At 38.2% G+C, this 26,709-nt stretch overlaps 1 protein-coding gene across 2 annotated transcripts in view; it reads right to left on the bottom strand.

The window, feature by feature from the left end:
- Positions 1 to 26,709, bottom strand: part of LOC306864360 (guanine nucleotide-binding protein G(z) subunit alpha) — a 56,361-nt gene that overhangs the window by 17,043 nt on the left and 12,609 nt on the right. The window contains exons 1-2 of one of the 2 annotated variants that reach the window (XM_079408348.1): positions 7,299 to 7,448; positions 4,644 to 5,950 (exon numbers count right to left, since the gene is read on the bottom strand). In XM_079408348.1, the coding sequence (XP_079264474.1) occupies positions 4,644 to 5,366 (723 nt within the window). In that variant the 5' untranslated portion in view covers positions 5,367 to 5,950; positions 7,299 to 7,448. Of the gene's footprint in view, positions 1 to 4,643; positions 5,951 to 7,298; positions 7,449 to 26,709 lie in introns of those variants that run through there. The other variant, XM_079408349.1, reaches the window with a different exon arrangement.

The raw sequence follows: 26,709 nt of genomic DNA, 5'->3' as shown, positions 1-26,709 counted from the left end.
TTGTGGAAACTGTGATAAAAAAATCTGGATTTTTAAAAGTTCTTTGTAATTTTTTGTAATGTTATGTCTTTACTGTCACTTCAGATCAAATGTTACTGACCCCAATGCAATGGGATACTCAAAAACTTGGGATGCAAACAACAGCCAAAGACACCCTTCTGTGAACAACGTGTATTGCTGTAGGGAAGGTGCTATAAAGGGGATGAATTTTAAAACCAAAACAAAAAACCAAGAGAGTTTTGCCATGCAAACTGTCTAACAGCTATGAAACAGAACACTGTTAGCATGCTAATTAAAGCCTAAAATTACTATTATTTTCTTTAAAAAAAATAAATAAAAATTATATATATAGATGAACCAGTTGACCTTACTTCATGACTATTCAGCAATTGTGACTCATTTATTTGTTCCATTCAAAATCCACTTGGCTCAAAAATCTGTTTGAGTGAGCATGACGCTTCTGCCCGTAGCAGCATACTGAATTAGTATGCTGCGAAAACCGCTGTTCGTTTAACCAAACATTTTAATAGTCATTTTTTCCTATACAATGACTGTGTTCAAAAGGCCTATATAAAGTAGTGGTTGTCTAGACACATTACTGCAGCACAAAAGCTTTTAGTGTCACTTGCCCGACCCTGTCATCTTAGTCAACATTGTCTATTTAACACACAAGTCACCAAGATTTCTTCCTATTAACTACATTCTTCAGAGCATCGTCATTCAATTTCTCTTCAAATGCCCATGGCAGACAGTCCATTCAGACAGACTTTTAAGACCACGAAGCATTGCTTTAAACCCTTCTCTGCCACTCTGACTCAATCATTCGGTGACCGCACTGATCCCTTTTGCCTCACCTGATGCGTGCGAGTGAGTGAATGCGCAGAGTGTCATATCACAAATTCTGCTCCATACTGACAGAACCAGAGCAGATTGGCAGCACGCAAGCGGCAGCACATGTGGGCCAGTTCAGAGATGAGTGCTTATTGAGTAATCTAATTCAGAGGCTCACCCCAGACCCTGGAGCTCAAACACACGCTCATCTAGCTGTTAGCGTATGTTTACGAAACTCGTGAGGCCATGTGTAGCCCAGATTTTCAAGGTGAACTAAAAAATAGCACAGCAACAACATCTTTCTTATGAACATGGAAAAAAAACCTGATGTATCATATTTATCCACTGTATCTTTTAAAATCAACGTTACATGACGTTAGCAAGCTGTTTTACTTAATATAACACATTTCTGAAACAGGATATTCAAGATATTCTAACCCTAAAGCTAATTCATGCACCATTCACAATACTGTAAAACCGGGAACTTGTGAAAATACAGAAGAAAATACAGGTGCATCTCAGAAAATTAGAATATGGTGAAAAAGTTAATTTTTTCTTGTAACTTATTTCAAAAAGTGAAACTTTCATATATTTTAGATTCATTACATGTAAAGTAAGACATTTCAAAAGTTTTTGTTTTAATTTTGATGATTAGAGCTTACAGCTCATGAAAGTCAAAAATCAGTATCTCAAAATATTAGAATATTTCCTAAGATCAATCAAAAAAAGGATTTGAAAAACAGAAAAGTTCAAGTTCTTTAAAGTATGTTCATTTATGCACTCAATAGGCCTGCGACTTAAGACTGGTTTTGTGGTTCAGGGTCACATATTGTCGTAGTCTTGAGTTTATTAGTCACGTTGAATCAATGAAAACAGTTAAATCTTCTGTTTATTCAGCAACCGCTATAGGCATTTCCTGGGTTTCTTCTGCGGGGCATATTTGGAGTTTCGCGCAAGATCGCCCTCTGGCCTTTGGATGGAGATTTACTGCTGATCACAGAACCGTGTTTCACTGAAAGATACGCATGACAATCGCAGCTTCCATCTAATCGCGATTGCGATTTCATTTCGATTTATCGTGCAGCCCTACCATATTTTGAGTGAAGGCATAAACAGGCTGTTTTCGTGCATGTCTTTTTAAATGCAAATGAGCTGCTGTTCCCCGCCCCCTTTTCATGTAGGGGGCGGGGAACAGGCTGTGCCTTTACAGCTCGTACTTTGGATACTCTGCTAAAAACATCCGTTTGTTTTTATTATCATGTCTATTGTGCTGAAATCATGCGTTTTAAACCATATTAGTTTAAACTTCTGATATACGGTTTCCTAAGCGCACACATCTGAAGCACACACACAGAAAGCAGCTGTCACATGGCATGCAAGTACTAAACTAAGTTCTCTTTCATCTCTTATTGCGCTTAAACTGTCAAATACACACAAGTGTATGTTAAAAACACACAAGTTACAAAAACTGTTATGCCTGTGAAGGTAAACAGTTTTACTGGAAAACCACTGGAGGAGGACCACCCTTCCCCCTTCAATATATTCTCTTTTCACCATTCCCCTAGTGAGATGGTAACGCCCTCCATCAGTTTCCTCACTTCCCGTTCAGCTTGTTACTTCCTTTTTCTTTCAAACTTTCTAGCAGAAGACACACAAAACTTTCTCTGACCCCCATCACAGCGATTTTCCCCAGTGCTAAATCTGATAATTCTCACGGGTACACCCTGACACCTTGCACTGTGAACTCAATTATCACTCTTGTACACCCCCCTCCCTCCCCCAAGACTCACAGAACACTTTTATTTTTAACTCCCCAACTCTAATTGATATTCCAGGCTAATGCACTACTTCTTTTCACAAGTTCTTGTTGTGAGTCGAGGGAAAAGGTTTATCATAGCGCACACAGGTATGCAGTCTTTGAACTCACTGATAAGCAATTAGCTTTACCACATGGAGAGAGAACGTATGTGGTTAGATGGTCGTTTAGAAAAGTTAATTCCAAGTCTCAACACAAACAAACCTTTAATTAACATTGGAGGCAAATATAATCGGGTTTACTCTGTAAATATAATTTGCTATTAACTGACGGGAAGCCTGCTGTAAAGACTAGCTTATGCTAGCATGAATTTCAACGGGTGGACACTCAGCCTTAGCTAATTTGCTGGTCTTAGCTAGTTTACTGTGGTCTCCTAGTCTGGGGTGCATTTCCCAAATGTAACAATAGTCCCATTTCTGTCATTACAAAATTATTATATTATTATTATTAAAATAGTTAAAAGATTAAAGTTTTTTCCCAAAACCATAGTTCCAATGACCATTCGCAAAAAGCACAGGAAAATTATATTTTTATCCTTTTTATGCCTTTATTAAACATGACAGTAGAGATTAGACAGGAAAGTATAGGGTGGAGAAAAGGCAACTGGATCGGCAAAGGACCTTGAGCTGGGAATCAGACTACATATCGACATGCTGCCCACTAGGCTATCGCACTGTCAGAAATGTAAATTTGGTGTGGTTGGAATAACAGTACAGCTCTTAACCTGTGGTTTCTTGTTAGTATGTTTGAAATGATTAATGTGCAACAAGGTTATTACAGTTTTGGCAAACAGTCATGACTTGTTTGTTAGTTTCACCCAAAAATGAAAATTCTGTCACCCTCATGTCATTGCACATCAGTAATACTTTAGTTCATCTTCTGAAAACAAATTAAGATATTTTCAATGAAATCCAAGAGCTTTCTGACCCAGCAGAGGCAGCAACGCAACTACCATATTCAAGGACCAAAATAACAACTTTATTCAACAATCTGTTCTCTTATGTATCAGTCTTCGACATGCATTCAGTCAGAGTACCAGAACATAAGAATGCCAGTTCCTGCAACAACAGCATCACGCATATGCGTCATGATACTCTTGTGAATGCGTGGCGGAGACTGACACGAAAGAGAAAAAATATTAAATAAAGTTATTTTTGTTTTTTTATTTAGCTTCAAAACATTACGGTTGAAACACGGATGTCACATGGACTATTTTAACGATGTCCTTACTAACTTTCTGGGCCTTGAACGTGGTAGATGCATTGCTGTCTATGCAGGGTCAGAAAGCTTTCATCAAAAATACCTTAATTTGTGTTCCAAAGGTCTGACAGGTTTGGAACGACATGAGGGTAATTAAAATTAGATTTTTCATTTTTGGGTGAACTAACCCTTTAATTTCTTCAACGATGAATTTCTTCATCATTCTACAGTACATCGGCAGCTCTAAGTCATTCTAAGGGAATGCACCACTGGTTAAGGTGATGTTTAGTTGGGAGGCCAGGTGATCTTCCCAGTCTAAACTGCTGAAAAGGGCCCAAAATCAATCTAAGATCCAAGAGTCAAAACATCAGCTTCAAAATCTGGGAGACATGCTAAGACCAACAAACCAGCTTTGTCTGGTTAAGCTGTAAACCACCTACCCTTGGCTGGTCACCCAGCATTATCTTTCTGATGAAGTTAGATGACCAATGTAGTCTTGATGGATAATTCAGTGCAAATCTACCAGGAACATCAGTTCTTAAAACACAACACGCTATGCTGGTCTTTTAACAGGGTACAGTTAGGTCTCTAAATAGCTTAAATGTAACTGAAACTTGTGTGCTACAGGAAATTTGGAAGCAAAATGATAAAAGCAGTTTGTTTGTCAGTGCCACGGACAAGATTAATTTACTGTAGAGATGTACGTGGCCTAGTGCAGATAACATGGAGTTCATGTGTCTCTGCTTGCATTATCTGTTCGCACCAATGGCCTTAATTTAAAATTGTCTCTCCTTACCGTCTGGTTGTCTTCATAAAGCTTGAGGTCATAGCCACTAAGCTCCACGCAGAATATAATGGCAGTCACACCCTCAAAACAGTGGATCCACTTCTTCCTTTCTGAACGCTGGCCGCCCACGTCAACCATTTTGAAGGTGAGCTCCTTGAAGGTGAATTTGTTCTCAACAATGCCAGTGGTCATGTCACGTGAGCGCAGAATGTCCTCAACGGTTGGGATGTACTCGGGTGCTGAAATGCGGTCCAGGTCGTTTAGATAATAGGCTGTATTGTCTTCTAAGTGGTACTCGTTGGAGCGGCAAAAGCACTCCTGCACACCTGGATCGGCCCACAAGCGCTTCATCACACCCAGGAGCTCTGGCGTGATCTCGCCCTTGCTCTCGGCAGGCCCGGTGAGGGCGAAGAGTTGCACTGCGTCGTAAGCCCGATCGGGGTTGTGGAAGTCGATCTTCAAGGTGGCAAGGGCGCGAATGATGCGGGTGAGCGAGTCAATGGCATTGTAGAGGATGAGGGGCTTGTATTCCTTGCAGGCCTCTAGGTTGAAGCCCCCACTATGGATGATCTTCATTTGCTTCACTATGGTGCTCTTGCCGGAGTTGCTGGTGCCGAGCAGCAGGAGTTTGATCTCACGCCGCTGCCGCTGGCTTTCTGAGCGGAGGTGTCGATCAATGCGACGGGAGCGCCGGGCGGCCTCCTTCTCCTCCGAACTCTGCCGGCACCCCATGGTTGACTGGACTTGAGCTGGTAATCCCAGGAAGTGGGAGAGTGGATGGTAAATGTATGCAATGTAAAAGATATGGTGCTACAGTAGAGCTGATACTAGAGGAAGCTTTTGCTGGAAACCAATTTCAGATTGGTGTTACACAACATGCATTGTCCAAGTCTAGAGTTTACAATTTTTTTTAAGGGTTGATGTTTTGGCGTACAATGCTACCATGACATGGTGGAAGACCCACTCAGGCCCTGGCATACGGGCGTGCTTGTATTCCAGATCCCAAGGACTTGGGTAACATATCAGGGGACTCTCTCCCCTGAGCACGGCAGGCTTTAGGTGGACTTGTCAGTGTTCATCGAGAGAAAGTCGAAACCGTAAGATTCCTTCGCTCTCCTCCCTCATGGCGTCCAGTGTGCTTCCTTGTATTTCTGTGACTGATTCATCTGATGTCAACTCCTCCCTCCTTTAACTTTCTTCAGACACTTTCTGTCCGATGGAATGTCAGACCTTAGTTCTCGTAGACTGTTTTGGGCGTCTGTGTACTAGATCGTCCTGCTTACATAAGCCAGTAAAGCAGCTAAAGGCCCATGTTCCTGAAGGCAAAAAACAAAAAACAAGACATTAGTAGTCATCAAACAGAGAAGAGGGAAAGTAAAACTAAGAATTCTAAGAAGAAAGTTTCTGTCTAAGAGATCTTAAACCTTCCTAAACCTTCTGGACTGGACGATGTTCCCACAAAATTAAATATGAATCACTTCACGATTCTTAACTTCAAAGTCAACATGCATTGATAACCCAGTTTTACCTCTGTAATATGACGTATTTCTGAAAAGCATATACAATGAGAAAAAATAGGACTTGAACTAGGACTTGATTTTGTCAGTATAGAATTGATTGGATTGTGAGAAGTGAGTGTTTCATACAAGGATGGAGTCAGACCTGAATGAAACACTGCTGGCACCCACTTTTGAGGAGGCATTTTGACCAGGGCATGTAGACTGAAGGTCAAGTTTGCCATCAAGACCTCCTAGATGCATCACAATAATATTTTTATTTTTTTAGATCTATCTTTATTTGCTCTTTAAGGCTATGTTACCTACAGAAGTGCCCTAAAACAAAGCCTACTGTAAATAGCTATTTGGCTACTGGCTCCTCTGACTTTGGTGATGTGAGAAAAAAAAATCAAGACAAACATTTTATGATAGCATTATGAAAGTAAATAGGTTGATTAAAGGCACACTAAGCAATTTTTGAAAAAACGCTTTTGACCGCTGTGTCGGACCATGTCCCAAAACACACTTGCAGCCAATCAGCAGTATTTCCAGCGGTGGAGAGAACTCAAGGAGCAGGAAGGTCTCGAATCGGATGCCGAGGTTGTGTTGTTTCTTTTTGATAGGTGAGTAACGTTGATTTTGCATTGTTTCACACAACTTATCTGTGTTGGCTTTTATTTAAATATGCTTGTTGTGTGTCATCTTTGCTTGTTTCCGCAATTGTCGTTATGCCAGGGTTGTGTACGTACATGTGGGGCGGAGATATCAAAAGGCGAGGTCCTATTGGGCTATGGTCGTGTTTGTTTTGGTGCTTTTAAATATCAACATCGTTTGGCAAAAATCTCTTAGTGCACCTTTAAGTTGTGGCTTAGATTTAGTATTCTGTTGCACACAACAGAAATCTTTTCAACAAAAACACTTCATTTACACATGCAGAATAAACAAATGTACTTGTCACAAACCCAAGAAAAATCACACCAATTGCTTTCATGTGCCCACGAGTAACAAAAGCAGGGTAAACTCTAGCAAAACATGAACAGACATGGTCATTAGTACAGTCAGTCTCTGTTAGCTCTACAAATGTACTTCTGCTACACACTTCTGCTTACTCAAACAAACATACACACACACACACGCCTCTGATCATGGTTTGTATCAAAAATCTAACCTTCTCCATAGTAAGTCTGTCCCATCATGCATTTCCTTGTCACCTGCATCTCTCTGTGAACATAGATCCAGGTCTACCAAGATGGTGATCCAGCACACAAAGCCCACACACACACACATTTGTTCTCAAACAGACAGACACACAAGCAGTGGCAGGCAGGGTGTGAAACGGAAACAGATGCGAGATGAATGTCCTTCCCTGAAGCAAAAGGTACCGCCCATTCTACTCTCCCTTTCCCCAAGCCCCAACCACTGAGCTAACTGATAGCAGGTGGACTGTTTATTTACTGTCATGGTGGAAAATAACTGGCTCAGACCAGCAGGTGCTTCTCTCCAACTCATTCCAATGTAACAAATGCAACAAACCCCTTTAGAAAACCGTTTTTTTTATGGCAGGGCTCAACAATAAGGATGTTTTCTGCTGGCTCTGTCAGGTCAGTGTTTTTACTTGCCGGTTTTTTACTTTCACTTGTCCCACCACAGAAAAATAAATAAATAAATAAAAATAAATTCTTCAAAAGGTCTGAAACAAACTCTTGCAAAAGTATGTGATTGCAAATGCTTCTAGCCATGCAAACTCGGTTTTGTGTGTCAGTGTGTTGTGAAAGGGCCACAATGATGGACAGTGATTCAAACCGTCTTCTGCCACACAAAGTCAACTACTGTCATAATGAAGCAACAATGTGAGTAGAATCTTGCTGTTTATATCTGCCTGAATAATAAAACATGCAGTTAAATAGCAAAGGTATTGCAACAACCTGGCAACCACCCAGAACACCCTAGCAACAGCACAGCAACCACTCAGACCACCTTAGTAACTTTATATTAACAATCACTCATAAAGAGTCTAACAACTACTCAACACTCAAAGAGACAGAACCTCACAGGAAACCTTCACAATTGTAGAGCAACACTTTGAGAACCACTCAACAGCAGAACAACCCCACAGAAACTACCCAAAACATCCTAGCAACCTCATAGCAAGACTGTAAGAACCGCTCAGAACACCAAAGCAACCACTCAGAACACTTAAATAAAAACTTAAGAACCAATCAAAACACCCCAATTAGCAATTGCATAGCAACACCATAGTATCTACTCAAAACACCATAGCAACACCATAAGAACCACTTAGATCACTCAAGCAACAACTAAAGAACCAATCAGAACACCCATTTAGCAACTGCATAGCAACAACACTGCAACACTCTAAGAACTAGAGAACAAATCGAGCCCCTGTCCTTTGAGGTCCGACGCTAAAGTGCCCTTTTGGTCCGGTGCCCCCGGTCTGCGATATCTGCTGAGGGTAGAGGTGTGCGATATGAAGATTTTTGATCGTGGATGATAAAAATGTCTCCACGATCTGCTTTCGAAGAATAACATAGTATCGTGCTACAGCGCACATTCTATCAGCTGCAGTTCTGGCGCCTCCGGCTCAATATACTGTATGCTACATACATTCACATCAGTGTTAACTCAGCGGTAGAGTTACACTCACGGGACACTGCACTTATTCGCAATCACAAAAGTACATTATTTGCATCTGCTTTAAAGCCTTACTGGTTAAACGTATTATTCATGTGCTGTTCTGACGAGCTCCTTTTTCTGAGCAAATATACGCAAAGTGCGCTAAATAAAAAGCAGTGCCTGATTACTGAACTAAGTTATGTTTTGCGCTAATACTGTCAAAACACACAAGGTTTATGTATAGACTCAGCTGGTTATGTCTAAAATGAAAGTAAACAGCTGAGAGAAACGGATGCGTGCCTGTATATTAGATGTGTGCAGGTCTTAAAGGGAGAATATAGCCTAAACATGCTGCCGACTGTAATAAAAGGGATAGTTCACCCTAAAATTTAATTTCTGTCATTATTTTTTCACTCATATGTTGTCCCAAGCCTGTATTAATTTATATCTTGTGCTGAACACAAAAGAAAATATTTTGAGGAATCTGGGTAACCAAATAGTTGCTAGTCCAACTTGACTTTAACAGTAGGGGGGAAAAAATACTATGGAAGTCACTGTGGACCAGCAACTGTTTGGTTTTCCACATTCTTCAAAAGTAGCATTTATGTTCAGCAGAAAAAGGAAACTCATTCAGGTTTAAAACAACTTTAGAGTGAGTAAATTAAGGTATAAATATAAAACACTAATTTTTGGGTGAATTATTCCTTTAATGTTAATAAAACACCAAACACAGAGAAAAATCACTCACTCTTGACTGAAAAACTTTAATACAGTTTGTTTAATAGGAATCAATCTATATAGTGTTTTATTTTTATATTTGTTCATACAGTTTCTTAAATGCTCCTGCTAAATACACCTATTGTAGCCTACCTGAAAATAAAACACAGTTTATTTTATTTGTATATTATGTGTATTTGTAATGTGTATCTTTGCTCTCATTTTTTAAAAACTAAGATAAAATAATGACAACGATTTTTATCTTCACCCACTTTTGGAAAAAAAGAAGAAAAAAAAACCTCATCCAAGGTTTGGTGGTGTTGGAGATCTTCAAGTTCTTCCGGGTTTGAAGGGTGATGAACTCCAAAAGATGTTATTCTGGCTCGGTGGTAATTGGGAGTTTCTTCCCAGGTAGAAAGATAAAAAGAGCTAAGAAATAGATCTGCTGAGATCCGAGGATTCTTGGTTGAATGGAAAGTCAAGGCCGCAAGGCCTAGCACAAAAACTTAAGGGTCCAGAAGAGTTCTAGTTCACATCCTCTTAGGATCTACCAGAACCACAGACTGCAGGGGCGTCACTGATGTGAGAGCTTTATCTGCTATAGAGGTCACACCTCTTGGGTGTCAAATAGTCAATGGAGTCCTGAATTTTTGGAGGGAAGGTTTTACGACTCTTTGTTACTGAACATGGTAATTTGCATAGGTAATTCAGCTGGGTTAATGCACAAACTACTAAAGATTCTTAGGACACTAATATGTTGCATAGGTATCAACATGCAATGTTCACTCTCAATTAGATCATCCGAAGACGAATTGATAGAGACTAAACATGGTACAGCTAAAGTGATATTAACTAGTGATCTATTGTAAGCATGCATAAAACAGTATACAATACACAAAAACATATACAAGAACAGTAATAATATACACAATGACCTGAAGATATGTGTGTTCAGTCAAAGAAAGGTTTTTCTTTGAATTAATTAGAGAAGAGTCCATTTTTATGGCATAATGTCTTTTTCCTAAGGGGAAATGAAGGGAAATGCTCTGCCCGCATTTGAGCAATTAAACAATTGTTATCAGATGGGTTGCCATGGAACCAGAGGCCTGTTCTGCCTTTCTTAGGTGTTAGATGCATTTCGGGGGAAGGGTCCACAGACCCTCATAGTTGGCCCTTTGGTTAGATGAGGGGGCATAAGAGATTATTTGTTAAATATAACAAATAGTTGCGTGTCTGATTGGTCCAAATGCTACATTACCTTGAAAGGCTTTGTCTTTATAATAGGGAAATTAGTTTGGCTGTAATGCTCAAACAACTTGCAAGATGACAAAGAACCAACATGACAAAGAATCGTGATAAAATTGTGAATCGTGATATTTCAAAAAATTTTTTTTGAAAAAATACATGTATAAAAAATACATTTCGCCCACACCTAGCCGAGGGGGACCAAACCCATAATTCATAATGAAATATGTACTTTTAAAGGGAGTAGATGAGCTCTAAAGGTGATCTGTTAGAACACAAGAGCCGGAGGGACAGCATAATAAATGGATGCTATTTGTGACAGGCCGTGTGCTATTGGCGGTGTAACAAATGTGAAATCACGCCATGGCCTAGTTTCACGGGAGAGATTACATTTCCTAGACTGGTCGCACAGAGAGAGAATACATCTTCAAGATCTGTCACAGACACAGTCCTGCTCTTAGAAAGATTATTGCACAAATATGTGTGGCAGGATTTGACGGGGAAAAGCCACAGCAAAGTACGACGCACACAAAGGAAGGTACTGAATATGAAGGGTTTTTCTATTGATTCAATAAATGTTTCAGAAATCATGTCAAACTCGTTCAAGTTCAGCTAGTTGCTCCACTAGTGTTGTGGAGTAGTTTCTGTGTGTACACTACAAATATAATACACTATTTTGTCCCATGGCTTTTTTTCATGCATTAGAGATACTAACTACACATGTGTTTTTTGTTGTTGTTAAGATAAAGTATTATCTAAGATTAACCTAGCATAAGTAGCTCATTTATAAAACAACAAATTGTCATTTTGGCCTGTCCCAATCATATTATTTATACTGTTTTGTACGATCTGCTTACGCATGTCTGACAAGTTTCAGGGGTCGCGTAAGGGGTTTAGAAAAAAGGGGTTTAAAAAGGGTTTTCTAAAAATCGCAAATTTTCATGAAAATCTAATTGTTCAGATCGCACAGATTCGGTTCCCTCCGTGATTTAGAAAAAGGATCTTATTATAATATTAATGCCCTTAATCTCCAAGTTTCCACCCATGATGGGACAATGGTGTACCAGTTGTAACGGCATGGTGAAAGTTCAAGCGAAAGTGTTTAAAGCGAAAGAGTCCCAGCCTCAGAGGAGACAAGAGAGCAGTGGATTTATTGATTTGTTTACTGTATATTACGATCTAATATTAACATGCAATTTCTTTCCCATCTGTTTACCTTCACAGACATAACCAACTGTTTATGTAACTCATGTGTTTTTAAAATAAGCGTGTGTGTGTGTGTATTTGACAGTTTAAGTGCAATAAGACATGAAAGAGAACTTAGTTTAGTACTCGCATGCCATGTGACAATTCATGCTCGCCACCAATTTATCAGTGTAAACTAGTTGCATTTTCTTGTGAAATCATGTTACGCCTTCTTAACTGTATACAACAATTAAAATAAGAAATGACAAACTTTTGAAAATATTTATACTAATTTAATTAAAACATATACTTTTAATTAAAACCTATTTTGTCTTACCATAAACATAATATTTAGCTTTGTACGTAACATACTGTGTAGTTCTGTTACCACATGAATTCCGCTATTACGAAAAAAGTAAGGTCCCCTAACATTGTGAAACACAGGATGTCACATCTTTTGGACACTTTCAGCAGCATGATGGGAAGACAAGTGAAAAACCTTATGTTACCTCAGTTGACCACATTAATCAAGTATAACTGTCAACCCCGTTACCCAATTTATTGTAAGACAAACAATAATGTTTTTTTTTTTTTTTTTTTTTTTTTTTTTTATGGTTTATAAATAAGTGCAAAACAGACAGCAAATAGCTACCCCTATTAAGAAATATATATATATATATATTTTATTTGAACCCTTTTACCCATTCCATTATTATTATTATTATTAGTTACTATCATTTTAAACTTTTTGTTTTATTTTTATATGTAGAAAATCACACAAACCAGGGTTTGAATTTGCATTTACACATTCAAACATAAAAGGTAAAAGGTTTATAAAAAACGATGAATATAAATATAAAAAAGATAAATGATTATAAATATATATATAGCCTTAATGCAATGTAAGACACTTTGGATAAAAGTATCTGCCAAATGCATAAGTGTAGCTATAAAATAAATAGAAAATAAAACATTCAATATTTAGTTATGAAAAATAAAAAAGGGCCCTATTTTTTACCCTGTTTGTGGAAAGTGCCATAAATATTCAAAAAGAGCTTGATCGCATTTCTGTATTTCTTCCAGATCAGCATTACATCAGTCAAGCAGTGATGCTTTTAGAGCTAATACCATCTATATAATTACTTCAGAGGAAATCTGGCAATTGGAGTATATTTATGATAATTGATTATTCTGCAACATTTCACGGCTGTCGGAGACTAGGGATGACAGCTGGAATAGAAATACAGAATGTGCCAGAGCAAGTCTCGTTTTACCACTTCCGCTTTCGTAACACAACCCATGCTTGGAGGTCTAAACTAACACTGTCGCTTGACGTAAGTATCAGACAAAATTGTAACCTAGAAACCAAAACATTATGCTTCCGACACTTTGTTGAGCGTATCAGAAATGCATTGGCAAAGTGTGTCAGAAATGTGTCCTAACTCCTGAGGCCATGAAGGAATGTGTGAGTGGATGGAGAATGACAGGGGTCTCACGGTTAAGCCAGATTCATGTTTTCTCATGAGCGCTGAGGTAATCTGACCCCACCGGCTCCCTTTCGCCTCCAGAGATCAGCTGCTGTCAGACCCACATATTTCCTGATTTTAATGCATCCATAATTATAATGATTTTTCAAAAAGCTGCACATGGGAGCTTAATGTCATGCTCTTATGCAATACGTTTGACATGTGAGTTGAAAGATATAGAATAGGAGAATGGAGAAACTAGTTTTATCTCCCAAGTCTGACTTTTTTCTCTTAATTCCGAGTTTATACTTCACAATTCTGACTTTTTCCTCACAATTCTGAAAAAAAATAATAAATCAGAATTACAACAATGTAAAATGTAAACTGCGAATAGCAAGAAAAAGCCAATTTATCAATTCTCAGTTTATGTCTCGCAATTCTGACTTTTTTTTTTGTATCTCAATCCTGAGTTTATATCTTGTAATTATGATTTTTTTTCCCTATAATTCCGAATTTGGATATCACAGTTTTGACTATTTTCTTGCCAATCTACAATTATGACTTTTTTCAGTCAATATTTCAATTCTGACTTTCTTCTCACAAATCTGAGCTTAAATCTTGCGGTTTTGACCTTTTTGTGTCTCAATTCTGAGGTTATGTCTTGTAATTATGAATTTTTACCCACAAATCTGAGCTTGTATCTTGTAATTTTGATGTTTTTTGTCTCTCAATTCTAAGTGTAAATCTCACAACTCTTGACACCAATGCGATTCTGACTTTTTTCCTTTCCTGAATTTGGAAATTTGGAATTGACTGAACTGAAAAAAATTTACATTTTGATTTCATGCTTACTCAAACTCAGCAAGTACAGACTCGGCCTTTGTTCCTGTGGAGACACTGAAAAAGTTTGTAAGTAAAACTGAATATCTGAAACAAATGAAAGTCAGTGTACCTGTCAGATGAACGCATTCTGAGGAACACTGAGGGCGTATTTTTATTGAGTTGGTCACCCATGTGACCCTGGCCACTACAGACTACTCCCTTTCCCCAGAACAAACCCAGCTTTGTGCAATAAATAGATTGTTATATAACACGCAATGGCATCTCTGTCTTATTGATGAATGCTTGTGTTATGTAAGACTGCCTGCCAGTTGTAACTCTCTGTGATACACTCCTGGCCCAACTCATATATGTCTGACAAATATCACATACATTTCAGAGCGGGAAACCTGTGTTCAATTAAGTAAAAGCATACAAGGGTTTTTGTATCATGATGCACAGATTTAAAAGAGTCTCTTGGGATCTTTATGTTCTTGCTCAGTTCAACTTTATGTTCCTGTTGGTAATGTTAAAGGAGTCATATAATGCCCATTTTCCACAAGTTGATATTATTCTTTAGGGTCTTAATGAAAAGTCTGTAACATAGTAGGTTAAAATTTTTCATTGGTCGTGTAAAAAACACATTTTTTACTGTCAAAAACAGCTCTTGTCAGAGCAAGCCGTATTGTGTCATTCTCCTTTAAATGTTAATGAGCTCTGCTGACTCCACCCCTCTCTTCTGAGCTGCTCTCTGAGGGACTGTTTACTTTAGCCGCATTCATCTGAAATTTGCTAATTAGCACATTATTAGGAAAGGCGATTTGCTAAGATTCTTTTAAAAAAACCTTGTACTCACTTTTTCTGGAGGTGAAGCTGGATCATGAATTATTCGCACGAACATAGATGCATTTAGGTAGATCGAAGTATTCCCTTCAGAACCAAACATAATCCTCTTCAGCGGCTCAGATGACGGGAGTAAATGACGACTGCCATGTTCATTATTACATCCAACAACAAAACACCTCAATTGCTTAGGAGTCATTCTTGTCTACATCTGCTCCGCCGGTGAAACAACTGACGACAGCTCACTCAGGGCGGGTCTGAGGTAAGACACCAGTGCAGTCTGTGCTAAAACGCTACTGTCAATCAAACTATCATGGGAGGGGCCTCCGTCCGTGTGACGTCACACAGACAGGTATCTGAGATCGGCTTGATTTGAGAAACGGTTAAAGATTTTAGTAGATTTAAAAAAAAAAAAAAAAAAAAACACTGGGTGGATTTTTATCATTATAGGGTGGTTGTGTACACACACTGCCAACACACATTTAAGTTCAAACAACTTGTAAAAGTGCATTTAGCATTATATACAACCAACAGTCAAATAGCAATTTATGCATTGTTTTATGCAGACTAAACTACATTTTTTCTTATGCAATATCCTGTTTTACTGGTGATATACAGTGACTCTACATTGTAAAATATATAGAATAAATCATGTTTAATAATCTAATTGTACTGATTATTAATTCATGCTAATTTTAAAGAAAATATGTCTACACAGGATGATTTTCATTTCTGTATATATTTTGTAATGTAAAAACAATTGCTGAAATGCAAAAATACACAATAATAATAATCGTAAAATTATACACATATTATACATATATGCGTGCAAAAATAAAAACAAAATTGATATGTATTTTTATATAATTTTAATCTAATTTTCATCTACACGCTGCACAAACATATATACAAAAATAATAATTAATTCATAATGAATTTTATTTATTTCATAATGAAATAATTTTTTTATTTCACATTAAGATCATGAGAATTTGGGGAGAAATTGCCTAATTTTCAAGAAAAAAAATCCCAATTCTCCAACAAGCCAAATTTTGGAATTAAATGAAATGAAATTAAATTAAATTAAAATCCAGAAAACCAATCAACTCACCCAATCAACTCCCTTGATCAAATATACAATATTTGTGCACACAAAAATCACAAACCTATGATCTTTTTCTTCCCCTATATAAAGTAGAATGACCCAGAGAGTTCATTCCTGCCATCTGTGTTGAGGATGGCTTGACGTCAGTCCCTGTCTCCCCTCCACCCACCCTCCCCACTCCGTCCCTTCGGTATTCTGGCACACTAGTGAGGGAGGGTTGCTGTCTATATATCACACCGCTGTATTTCCCCCACAATGACTCATGCCCCAGTTACAGACACTAATTGATTACAGTGCAGAACCATTATACAGAAACCATATATAACAGTATCCCAGCTCAATGAAACAGACTCATAAATCTTCATAAATCACATCTCATCTCTCTGTATTATTAATAAGGCATCACTGAAAAGGAAGCCACAGTAATGTAAACTAAATTCACAAACTGGATAGGCATTCCTGAGGGCAAACGACAGCTAAGATTTGTTGTGTCAAATGTGCAAGTACTAAACGCTAAAGCATTAATATGTCTGATATAAACTCTAAAGCTATTAATCCACTAAGCTAGTTCTCAAATCGCGCTACGGGGTGGGTGCATTTGAGTCTATTGAGCAGCGATGGGAAGAGTCCTGGGTTACTGTGTCAGTGGGCAGCTGAGACCACATACCGACCAGAACAGATGCAGCCTTTGATCACACTTGCAATAGTGAACAATCATACAATTCACTGAGCGATGTAGAATCAGATATCATTTCCCTTAATTTGTCTTCTTGGTTTCAACCATCCGTCATAAGAGCAATCATTGTTTCAGGAGATGTGTATCAGAGGGGAATTTTCTATGCCTCACAACCACTGTTGCAATCGGTTTCAAGTGCCATTGGGGCGAATTTCCTGTTGTAGTATTAATTTGTTTTGCTTCTTTTGTTTCTCATCTTTGGATTGAAGACACAGGGTTTCAATTTGGCCAGCGGAGAGATGCGGCGCTCAGAGTTGTGTCGTGTGACGTCAGAGATTTGATGGAACATCCATGACTCAAATCAGCCATTTCATTTAATTGTTCTTGTGAATTCCACCGCAGAGCGCCTGGAGTACACTTGACAGAGAAGAAGAGACGCTTTTATGGAGAAATCACATATACAATCTCCTTCATTTCAATTATTTCTCTTATAGACTGATGAGATAAAATAGAGCGCAAATTGGCCAGAAACATACTCATGTCTTGGGCTGCATGTATTTTAATTGTCATCATAATTTCTACTTCTTTAGAAGAATTAAGCATAATTTTGAATTTATAATTTGCATAATAATGTATTTTTGTAGGCCAACTTGTAAATTTGTTTTGGTCTTTTTCCACAAAAAAACATTAGGATATTTGGCCGCACTTTAGTATAGGGACCAATTCTCACTAGTAAACTAGTTGCTTATTAGCATGACTATTATTAACATATTGGCTGTTTATTAGTACTTAAAAAGCACATATTCTGCATGACCATATTCTATATCCCTAATCCAACCGAAATACCTAAACTAAACAACTACCTTGATAACTATTAAAAAGCAGCAAATTAGGAGTTTATTGAGGCAAAAGTTGTAGTTAATGGTTTGTTAATAGCAAGAATTGGACCTTTAAATAAAGTGTAACCAGATTTTTCCATTGGCATTTTGGATAATTGCAAAAAATAAACTGTGATCAACAATGTTTATGATATTTAAAGCCTAAATACGATTTTCAGAAGTAAAAGGCTAAACGACCAGCCCTACAGTCACATGACTTCACCTTGCCAGTGTTAAGCTCATGTCAACTTTATTTAAAAAATGTTTTCCCTGTAAGTTTGAGTTAGAATAGTCTGCAAGAGTGCAATTATAAACACAATGAGAGTGTGAAAGCGACTACTGAGTAGATGAGCTTCCTGTTCGATTTAAGTTCAAATGCTTCATGATGTATTTTATGTTGTAGAATAAAACAATTTTAATGATTTTTTTCATTGACCAAAAACTATTTCAAACCCTGAAAACATTTTATTGTATTTCATTTGACACTTATTTCATGAGCTTTCATGCTTGGGGTTGCCAGATGTCAAGAGTTAAATCCCCAAATCAGAGCTTTTCTATTAAATTTATAAATTTTCTGCCAAGTGTTTTACTTAATCTCCCAAACCTGGACACCACATGCTTGCACTCTCTCTACACTGAATGACAGTCTGAAAACCCTGATGAATGCGTATGTTGCAGTTTGGCGATCTCCACTGCAATGTTCAGCTCAAATTCAAGTAATACAGCCAAGTCTGTGTTTCTTCACAAGGCTGTTTGTGCTGTGTGCTGCAGCTAAATCTGTGAGCAAACCGTCTCAGTAACAAACTGTAATAAATCCAAATATAAATCTTGATGGTTTGTGCCTGTAGTACGCACAAAGTCCTTTTGTTGTTTTAATAGAAAACCGTGAACATAATTTGAAATGATTGGAATTAGCTTTTAAGAGAAGCTTCTTAAGATTTTAATATAATGTAAAGAATGTGTTCATGTGTATGATAAATATAATAAATTATGAGGTAAAATACACCTTTATGAGTTGGCATTCTGTTGACTTGTGCTTACGTCCAATAGTGCAATAATTCTATGGAACGTGAAAAGAAATTTCTCAGTTTCACAATCATGAATAATAAATTACACAACAATTTAACCCTCAGTTTGTCCCTCAGCAAAAATGACTCATACTGATGTTCATTCTTGCATAAACAAACCTCCATTTCAGGGTTGCCAAGTTTGCGTAACAAAACCAGCCAAATTGGTACTCAAAACTTGTCTAATCACTGGTCAAAACCTCCTTCCAGGGGGTTCCACCTTCGTGTTCTGAGGGGGCAGGATTTCACTTCAACCCGCAGGCTAAAAAACTACCCACGGCAACAATATAAAAGTAGCCCAATTCCGTGGGGAAAATGCAGACCGCTTGGAAACACCGCTCCATACTCAAGGGGGCAGAGTGTAGCAGAGGCAAGCGGGTAAGTGCTGTGCAGGTAAAACCTCACTCCGCGATCTCAAGTGGCGCTCTAGCGACAGACGCTAGAGGCCGTGGCCATTAGCCTCCTTGTTAGAGCATCCGACGCCGGAGACCATGGTTTGAATCTCGCTCGGAGCAGAGCAAGTAGGACCACAACACTAACTTGTGCCAGCTAACATCTTAAATGGGATTTTCCGGCAGGGATATCATATATTAAGGCCAGATTGCAAGCAAGCTGCTTTTAAGTTGCATACTTCCATCCTACTTCTTTGAACGTTAGTGAGAATTCAACTACTATACTGTATATCAAACTACTAAACCACTAACTCAAGCAAGAAACTGACAGAAACTTTTGTATAGTCACAGAACAAACAATAACGTCAATGTCAGGGGTGCCTCATTATGAATAAATGGATGTCACAATATGAACGTTCAGCACAGAGAGTACACTAAACCCCTGAAGAGCGCTAACCCCCCAGAAGCAGCACACACACCCAGCATGACTTGTCAGCTTTTAAAGATTGCCACAGTTGTAACAACAATTACAGCTAATGATTCTGATGCAACACATTCAACACTGCACTAGTGCCAGTGCCACGAACCATAAAACAACTGCTTTAAATGCACAAAAAAGAAATCAATAAAACAAAGAACACTGCATATCAAATTGTTTCCAGGCCATTAATGCAGCCGTGAAACTTTGTCACTTTAGCATGTGGTTAGCGTTGACCGATTAAAGGCAGGGTAGGTAATTTAGTAAAAAAAAAATTCTTTGTTACGCTGGTTGAAAGTCTCTTCACATCTCGATATAGCAATCATTAAGTGGTCTAAATTAATTTATATGTATTTATATCATCTGTGGAAGGCATAGCACCTGCCTGTCAATGTATGTATTTGAATACCTTCGTGCACCCTGTTGGCACAGACATGACACGTCATCAGAGCGTTCATTACACTATTGCACCGAGTGAGAATGGAAGGCATTATTATTGTAATAATTTGAGCTTTGTACTGTAATGTTTTCTCACTGGTGAATGAGACATGAGGTAATCTGAAAGCTTCCATCAACGATGTCTCTCATCGTGTCGCTGGTTAGCCTTTGGTCTGCATGTGCGTGTTCATGTGTTTTGGAGGAGCCGTGGCTTTGGAGAGTGATTTGCAGGGAGGATGGGATCTTATGCTTTCAAAGCTGGCTTGCTATTGCTAGCCTCTACAAAATCGGCTACCCTACCTTTAAAGGGTTACTCCACCCCAAAATTAAACTTTTGTCATTAATCACTTACCCACATGTCGTTCCAAACCCATAAAAGCTTTGTTCATCTTTGGAACACAATTTAAGATATTTTGGATGAAATCCGGGACGCTTGTGACTGTCCATTTGACTGCCAAGTAAATAACACTCTCAAGGCCCAGAAAAGCATGAAAGACATTGCCCGAATAGTCCATCTGCCATCAGTGGTTCAATCTGAATTTAATGAAGCAACGAGAACACTTTTACTGCACAAAGAAAACAAAAATAACAACTTTATTCAACAATTCGTCTCCGTAGCACCATTTTGGAGAGTATCCACTGGATGCAAATAGTGCACGCTGTTCTGTGTCAGCCGCACATCATGGATACGTTTTCTACGTTTATTTACTCTTTGATTTCAATGAAAACAGCATATCCGTGTGGTGCGGCTGACACAGAACAGTGTACGCTATTTGTGTCCAGCAGATACTCTCCAAAATGGGGCTATGGTGACGCTACGGAATCACGGAGGAGACGAATTGTTGAATAAAGTCGTTATTTTTGTTTTCTTTGTGCAGAAAAAGTGTTCTCGTCACTTCATCAAAGCCTCCCGGTTTTCATCCAAAATATCTTAAATTGTGTTCCGAAGATAAACAAAGCTTTTAACGGATTTGGAACGACATGGGGGTAATTGATTAATGACAAAATTTAAATTTTGTAGTGGAGTAACCCTTTAACACTGCTATTGTTTTTAAATCCTTATGTATTGTTACAACCACTCTGATACAATTGACTTAGGCCTACTTTCTATATATATATATAATATTTTATATTAAAAATTCAACCTGGATGAGACTTTGATGTAACTTGGTTTAAAAAAAACTGTATAGTCTTGGGTGCAAGTCAACGGTGTTCCATTAACCCAGAAACTGTCAAAACATCAAATGTTACAGGAAATTATTCTGGACTAAAGAATAACTAAAAGCAGAAATGAAAATTTGTCTACTCATTTCACCACACTTGACTCTTTAATAAATCTACAAATGATTAAAATGCTCACAATTTTCCTGGAAAGTTATCGTGTCAGTCTTGTTTACTCAGGAAGTTCTTCTGTTGACTTTAACGTTAACTTCTCATATGCTAATAATCCCTGGTTTGAAAGACTGAAACATGTTAGCCACAGAGCTATCAATGACCGAAAAAGGATAAAACAAACCGGTAGCAAGATTCTTCAAAAACAAAATGACAAAAACTGAAACAACATCAGATGGAAGCGAGATGTAAGTCTTTGGGTTTTTCTGAGAATGTTCTCTGAGATCTGAGACATAGATTGCGAACAGGGGAAGATTTTCATTTCATCTCAAAACCTCAAACGGCAAACCACGCTCATCCACGATGTCAAACGTGGCTCAGAACACCACTGTGACGGGACTGCGCCTCTGGTACTGACAGCTGCCACTAGACAGTATGCAAAAGATTATGGACGGGATGAAACGATGGCTAATGTACAGTGTTCCAGCTCATACAGGAATCAGCGTCGTCTTTCTGGGGTTCTGACTCATTGGTGGTGTACAGGAACCTGCCTACGTCAGAAACTATTAAGATGTAGGTCGCAGACTAGATATCCAGCACGCTGCCTTTAAAGCCTTGCATTATGCAAGACATCCAACGCAGCCTAAATAGCATCGTTTACAATAGTTTATCCAAAAAGGAACAATCTGTCATCATTTACTCACTGTCATGTTGTGCTTCTCTTTGGTAGACCACAAAAGGGGATGTTAGGCTTGGACTTTTTTCCAAGCAGTGAAAGTGAATGTTGACCAGGAACTGTCAAAGTCCAAAAATGACAAAAAGTACCATAAAAGTACCTTAAATGCAGACCATGTGTATACTGTACATACCATAAAGGTACCTTAATTATTATTATTTATTTTTTATTATTACTTTAATTATTAATGTATTTTAATTTATATATTAATTATATATATACACCATAAAGTACCATATATATATATATATATATATATATATATATATATATATATATATATATATATATATATATATATATATATATATATACACAGTATTTCACAGAAGTGAGTACATCCCTCACATTTTTGTAAATATGTGACCCTGGAGCACAAAACCAGTCTTAAGTCGCTGGGGTATATTTGTAGCAATAGCCAAAAATAAATTGCATGGGTCAAAATTATTTATTTTTCTTTTATACCACAAATCATTAGGACATTAAGTAAAAATCATGTTAGATTGAAGATATTGTGTAAATTTCCTACCGTTAATATATCAAAACTTAATTTTTGATTAGTAATATGCATTGCTAAGAACTTCATTTGGACAACTTTACAGGCGATCTTCTGAATATTTAGATTTTTTTGCACCCTCAGATTTTCAAATAGTTGTTTCTCAGCCAAATATTGTCCTATCCTAACAAACCATACATCAATGGAAAGATTATTTATTCAGCTTTCAGATGATGTATAAATCTAAATTTCATAAAATGTATACTTATGACTGGTTTTGTGGTCCAGGGTCACATATTTTATTATATCTTTTCATGGGACAACACTGAAGAAAAGACACTTTGCTACAATGTAAATTAGTGAGTGTACAGCTTGTATAACAGTGTAAATTTGTTGTCCCCTCAAAATAACTCAACACACAGCCATTAATGTCTAAACCACTGGCAACAAAAGTGAGTACACCCCTAAGTGAAAATGTCCAAATTGGGCCCAATTAGCCATTTTCTCTAATGTTCATGTGACTCGTTAGTGTTACAAGGTCTCAGGTGTGAATGGGGAGCAGGTGTGTGTTAAATTTGGTGTTATCGCTCTCACTCTCTCATACTGGTCACTGGAAGTTCAACATGGCACCTCATGGCAAAGAACTCTCTGAGGATCTGAAAAAAATTATTGTTGTTCTACATAAAGATGGCGTAGGCTATAAGAAGATTGCCAAGAGCCTGAAACTGAGCAGCAGCACGGTGGCCAAGACCATACAGCGGTTTAACAGGACAGGTTCCACTCAGAACAGGCCTCGCCATGGTCGACCAAAGAAGTTGAGTGCACGTGCTCAGCATCATATCCAGATGTTGTGTTTGAAAAACAGACATATGAGTGCTGCCAGCATTGCAGCAGAGGTTGAAGGGGTGGGGGGTCAGCCTGACAGTGCTCAGACCATACGCCGCACACTGCATCAAATTGGTCTGCATGGCTGTCGTCCCAGAAGGAAGCCTCTTCTAAAGATGATGCACAAGAAAGCCCACAAACAGTTTGCTGAAGACAAGCAGACTAAGGATATGGATTACTAGAACCATGTCCTGTGGTCTGATGAGACCAAGATAAACTTATTTGGTTAGATGGTGTCAAGCGTGTGTGGCGGCAACCAGGTGAGGAGTACAAAGACAAGTTTGTCTTGTCTAGAGTCAAGCATGGTGGTGGGAGTGTCATGGTCTGGGGCTGCATGAGTGCTGCCGGCACTGGGGAGCTACAGTTCATTGAGGGAACCATGAATGCCAACATGTAGTCAAGTCAAATCAATATTATTTGTATAGCGCTTTTAACAATGCAAATTGTGTCAAAGCAGCTTTACATCGGCTTGATATAAACTGGGTGGCTTTATATTAGCTTTACAGTATTTAGACGGGGAAATAGTTTGTCGAAATAGTGTCATTCTCCTCTGGCCAGACAAAATCAGCAGTTTAAATCTAGACTAAAGCAGAATCAGATTGTGCGAAGGACTCATCTGGTTCCTGTGGTCTTGTCCCGACGGCCGCCTTGGAGACAGAGTCTTCACTGGGGATCAGTCTCTGGGGCTCATCTAGGTGTCCTGGCTGTAGAGGTCATCTCTAGGTGCTGATCCACCATCTGATATGGATACAGTCTGGATCTGGGTGGCTACAGTGACCTCGGAATAAGTAAGAAACAGACTAATATTAAGCGTAGATGCCATTCTTCTAACAATGTAACAAGTACATCAGGTGTTTTGGGAAGTGTTCACGGTTCCGGTTGACCTAAATAATGCAGCCTAACAAGCCTTTAACGGATTTGAATTATAGAAATGCGATAGTGTAAGCCAGGTTAAAGAGATGGGTCTTTAATCTAGATTTAAACTGACAGAGTGTGTCTGCTTCCTGAACAGTGTTAGGTAGATTGTTCTAGAGTTTGGGCGCTAAATAGGAAAACGATCTCCCGCCCGCAGTTGATTTTGATAGACTAGGTATTAAATGGCCAGAGTTTTGAGATCGCAGCGGACGTAAAGGACTATAATGCGTTAAGAGCTCACTCAAATACTGAGGTGCCAAACCATTCAAGGCTTTATAGGTAATTAGCAAGATCTTAAAATGTATACGATGTTTAATAGGGAGCCAGTGCAGTGTTGACAGAACCGGGCTAGTGTGGTCATACTTCCTGGTTCTAGTAAGAACTCTAGCTGCTGCATTTTGAACCAGCTGGAGTTTGTTTATTAAACATGCAGAGCAACCACCCAATAAAGCATTACAATAATCTAGCCTTGAGGTCATGAATGCATGAATTAATGTTTCTGCATTTGACATTGAGAGCATAGGTCGCAATTTAGATATATTTTTAAGATGGAAAAACGCAGTTTTACAAATGCTAGAAACATGTTTTTCAAAGGAAAGATTGCTATCAAAAAGTACACCTAGGTTCCTAACTGATGACGAAGAATTAAGAGAGCAGCCATCAAGTATTAGACAGTGATCTAGGTTATTACATGCAAAAGTTTTTGGTCCAATAATTAACACCTCTGTTTTTTGCAGAATTTAGCAGTAAGAAATTGCTAGTCATCCAGTTTTTGATATCACCTATACATTCCGTTAGTTTTGCAAATTGGTAAGTTTCATCAGGTCGCGGAGAAATATAGAGCTGGGTATCATCAGCATAACAGTGAAAGCTAACACCATGTTTCCTAATGATATCTCCCAAAGGTAACATGTAAAGCGTGAAAAGTAAGGGGCCGAGTACTGAGCCTTGAGGTACTCCATACTACACTTGTGATTGGTATGATACCTCTTCACTTACTGCCATAAATTGATGGTATCAAACGTGGCGCTAAGATCCAGTAGCACTAATAGAGAGATACAACCACGATCAGATGATAAAAGCAGGTCGTTTGTAACTCTAATGAGAGCAGTCTCATTATTATGATATGGTCTAAAACCTGACTGGAAATCCTCACATATATAATTTTTCTCTAAGAAGGAACATAGTTGTGATGATATTACCTTTTCTAATATCTTTAACAGAAAAGGGAGATTCGAGATCGGTCTGTAATTAATTAATTATTTGGGGTCAAGTTGTGTTTTTTCAATGAGAGACTTAATAACAGCCAGTTTGAAGGTTTTCCTAATGACAATGATGAGTTAATAATATTCAGAAGAGGATCTATTACTTCTGGAAGCACCTCTTTTAGGAGCTTAGATGGAACAGGGTCTAAAATACAGGTTGTTGGTTTAGATGATTTAACAAGTTTATACAATTCTTCATTTCCAATAGAAGAGAATGAGTGGAATTGTGACATACTGAAGCAGAGACTGGGCCGCAGGGCAGTATTCCAACATGATAACGACCCCAAACACACCTCCAAGACGACCACTGCCTTGCTAAAGAAGCTGAGGGTAAAGGTGATGGACTGGCCAAGCATGTCTCCAGACCTAAACTCTATTGAGCATCTGTGGGGCATCCTCAAACGGAAGGTGGAGGAGCGCAAGGTCTCTAACATCCACCAGCTCCATGATGTCGTCATGGAAGAGGACTCCAGTGGCAACCTGTGAAGCTCTGGTGAACTCCATGCCCAAGAGGGTTAAGGCAGTGCTGGAAAATAATGGTGGCCACACAAAATATTGACACTTTGGGCCCAATTTGGACATTTTCACTTAGGGGTGTACTCACTTTTGTGGCCAGTGGCTTAGACATTAATGGCTGTGTGTTGAGTTATTTTGAAGGGACAGCAAATTTACACTGTTATACAAGCTGTACACTCACTACTTTACATTGTAGAAAAGTGTAATTTCTTCAGTGTTGTCACATGAAAAGATATAATAAAATATTTACAAAAATGCGAGGGGTGTGCTCACTTCTGTGAGATACTGTATATGTATATATATATATATATATATATATATATATATATATATGAAGGCCATGAATTACATCCCATCACGACTTAATAACCAACTTTTTGTTTTTATTGTTTCCATGACTTATTAATTTGTGGCCACGTTTCATTCAGTTGTTCTTTTTTTTATTAGATCATTTCAAGGATTTATTCATTCTTGGCCACTTTTTATTCATT

Source organism: Barbus barbus (genome assembly GCF_936440315.1).
Source record: "Barbus barbus genome assembly, chromosome: 45".
NCBI classification, from domain to species: Eukaryota; Metazoa; Chordata; class Actinopteri; order Cypriniformes; family Cyprinidae; genus Barbus; species Barbus barbus.
The sequence above is the reverse complement of the archived record's forward strand: the minus strand, read 5'-3'. Positions and strand labels throughout refer to the sequence as shown.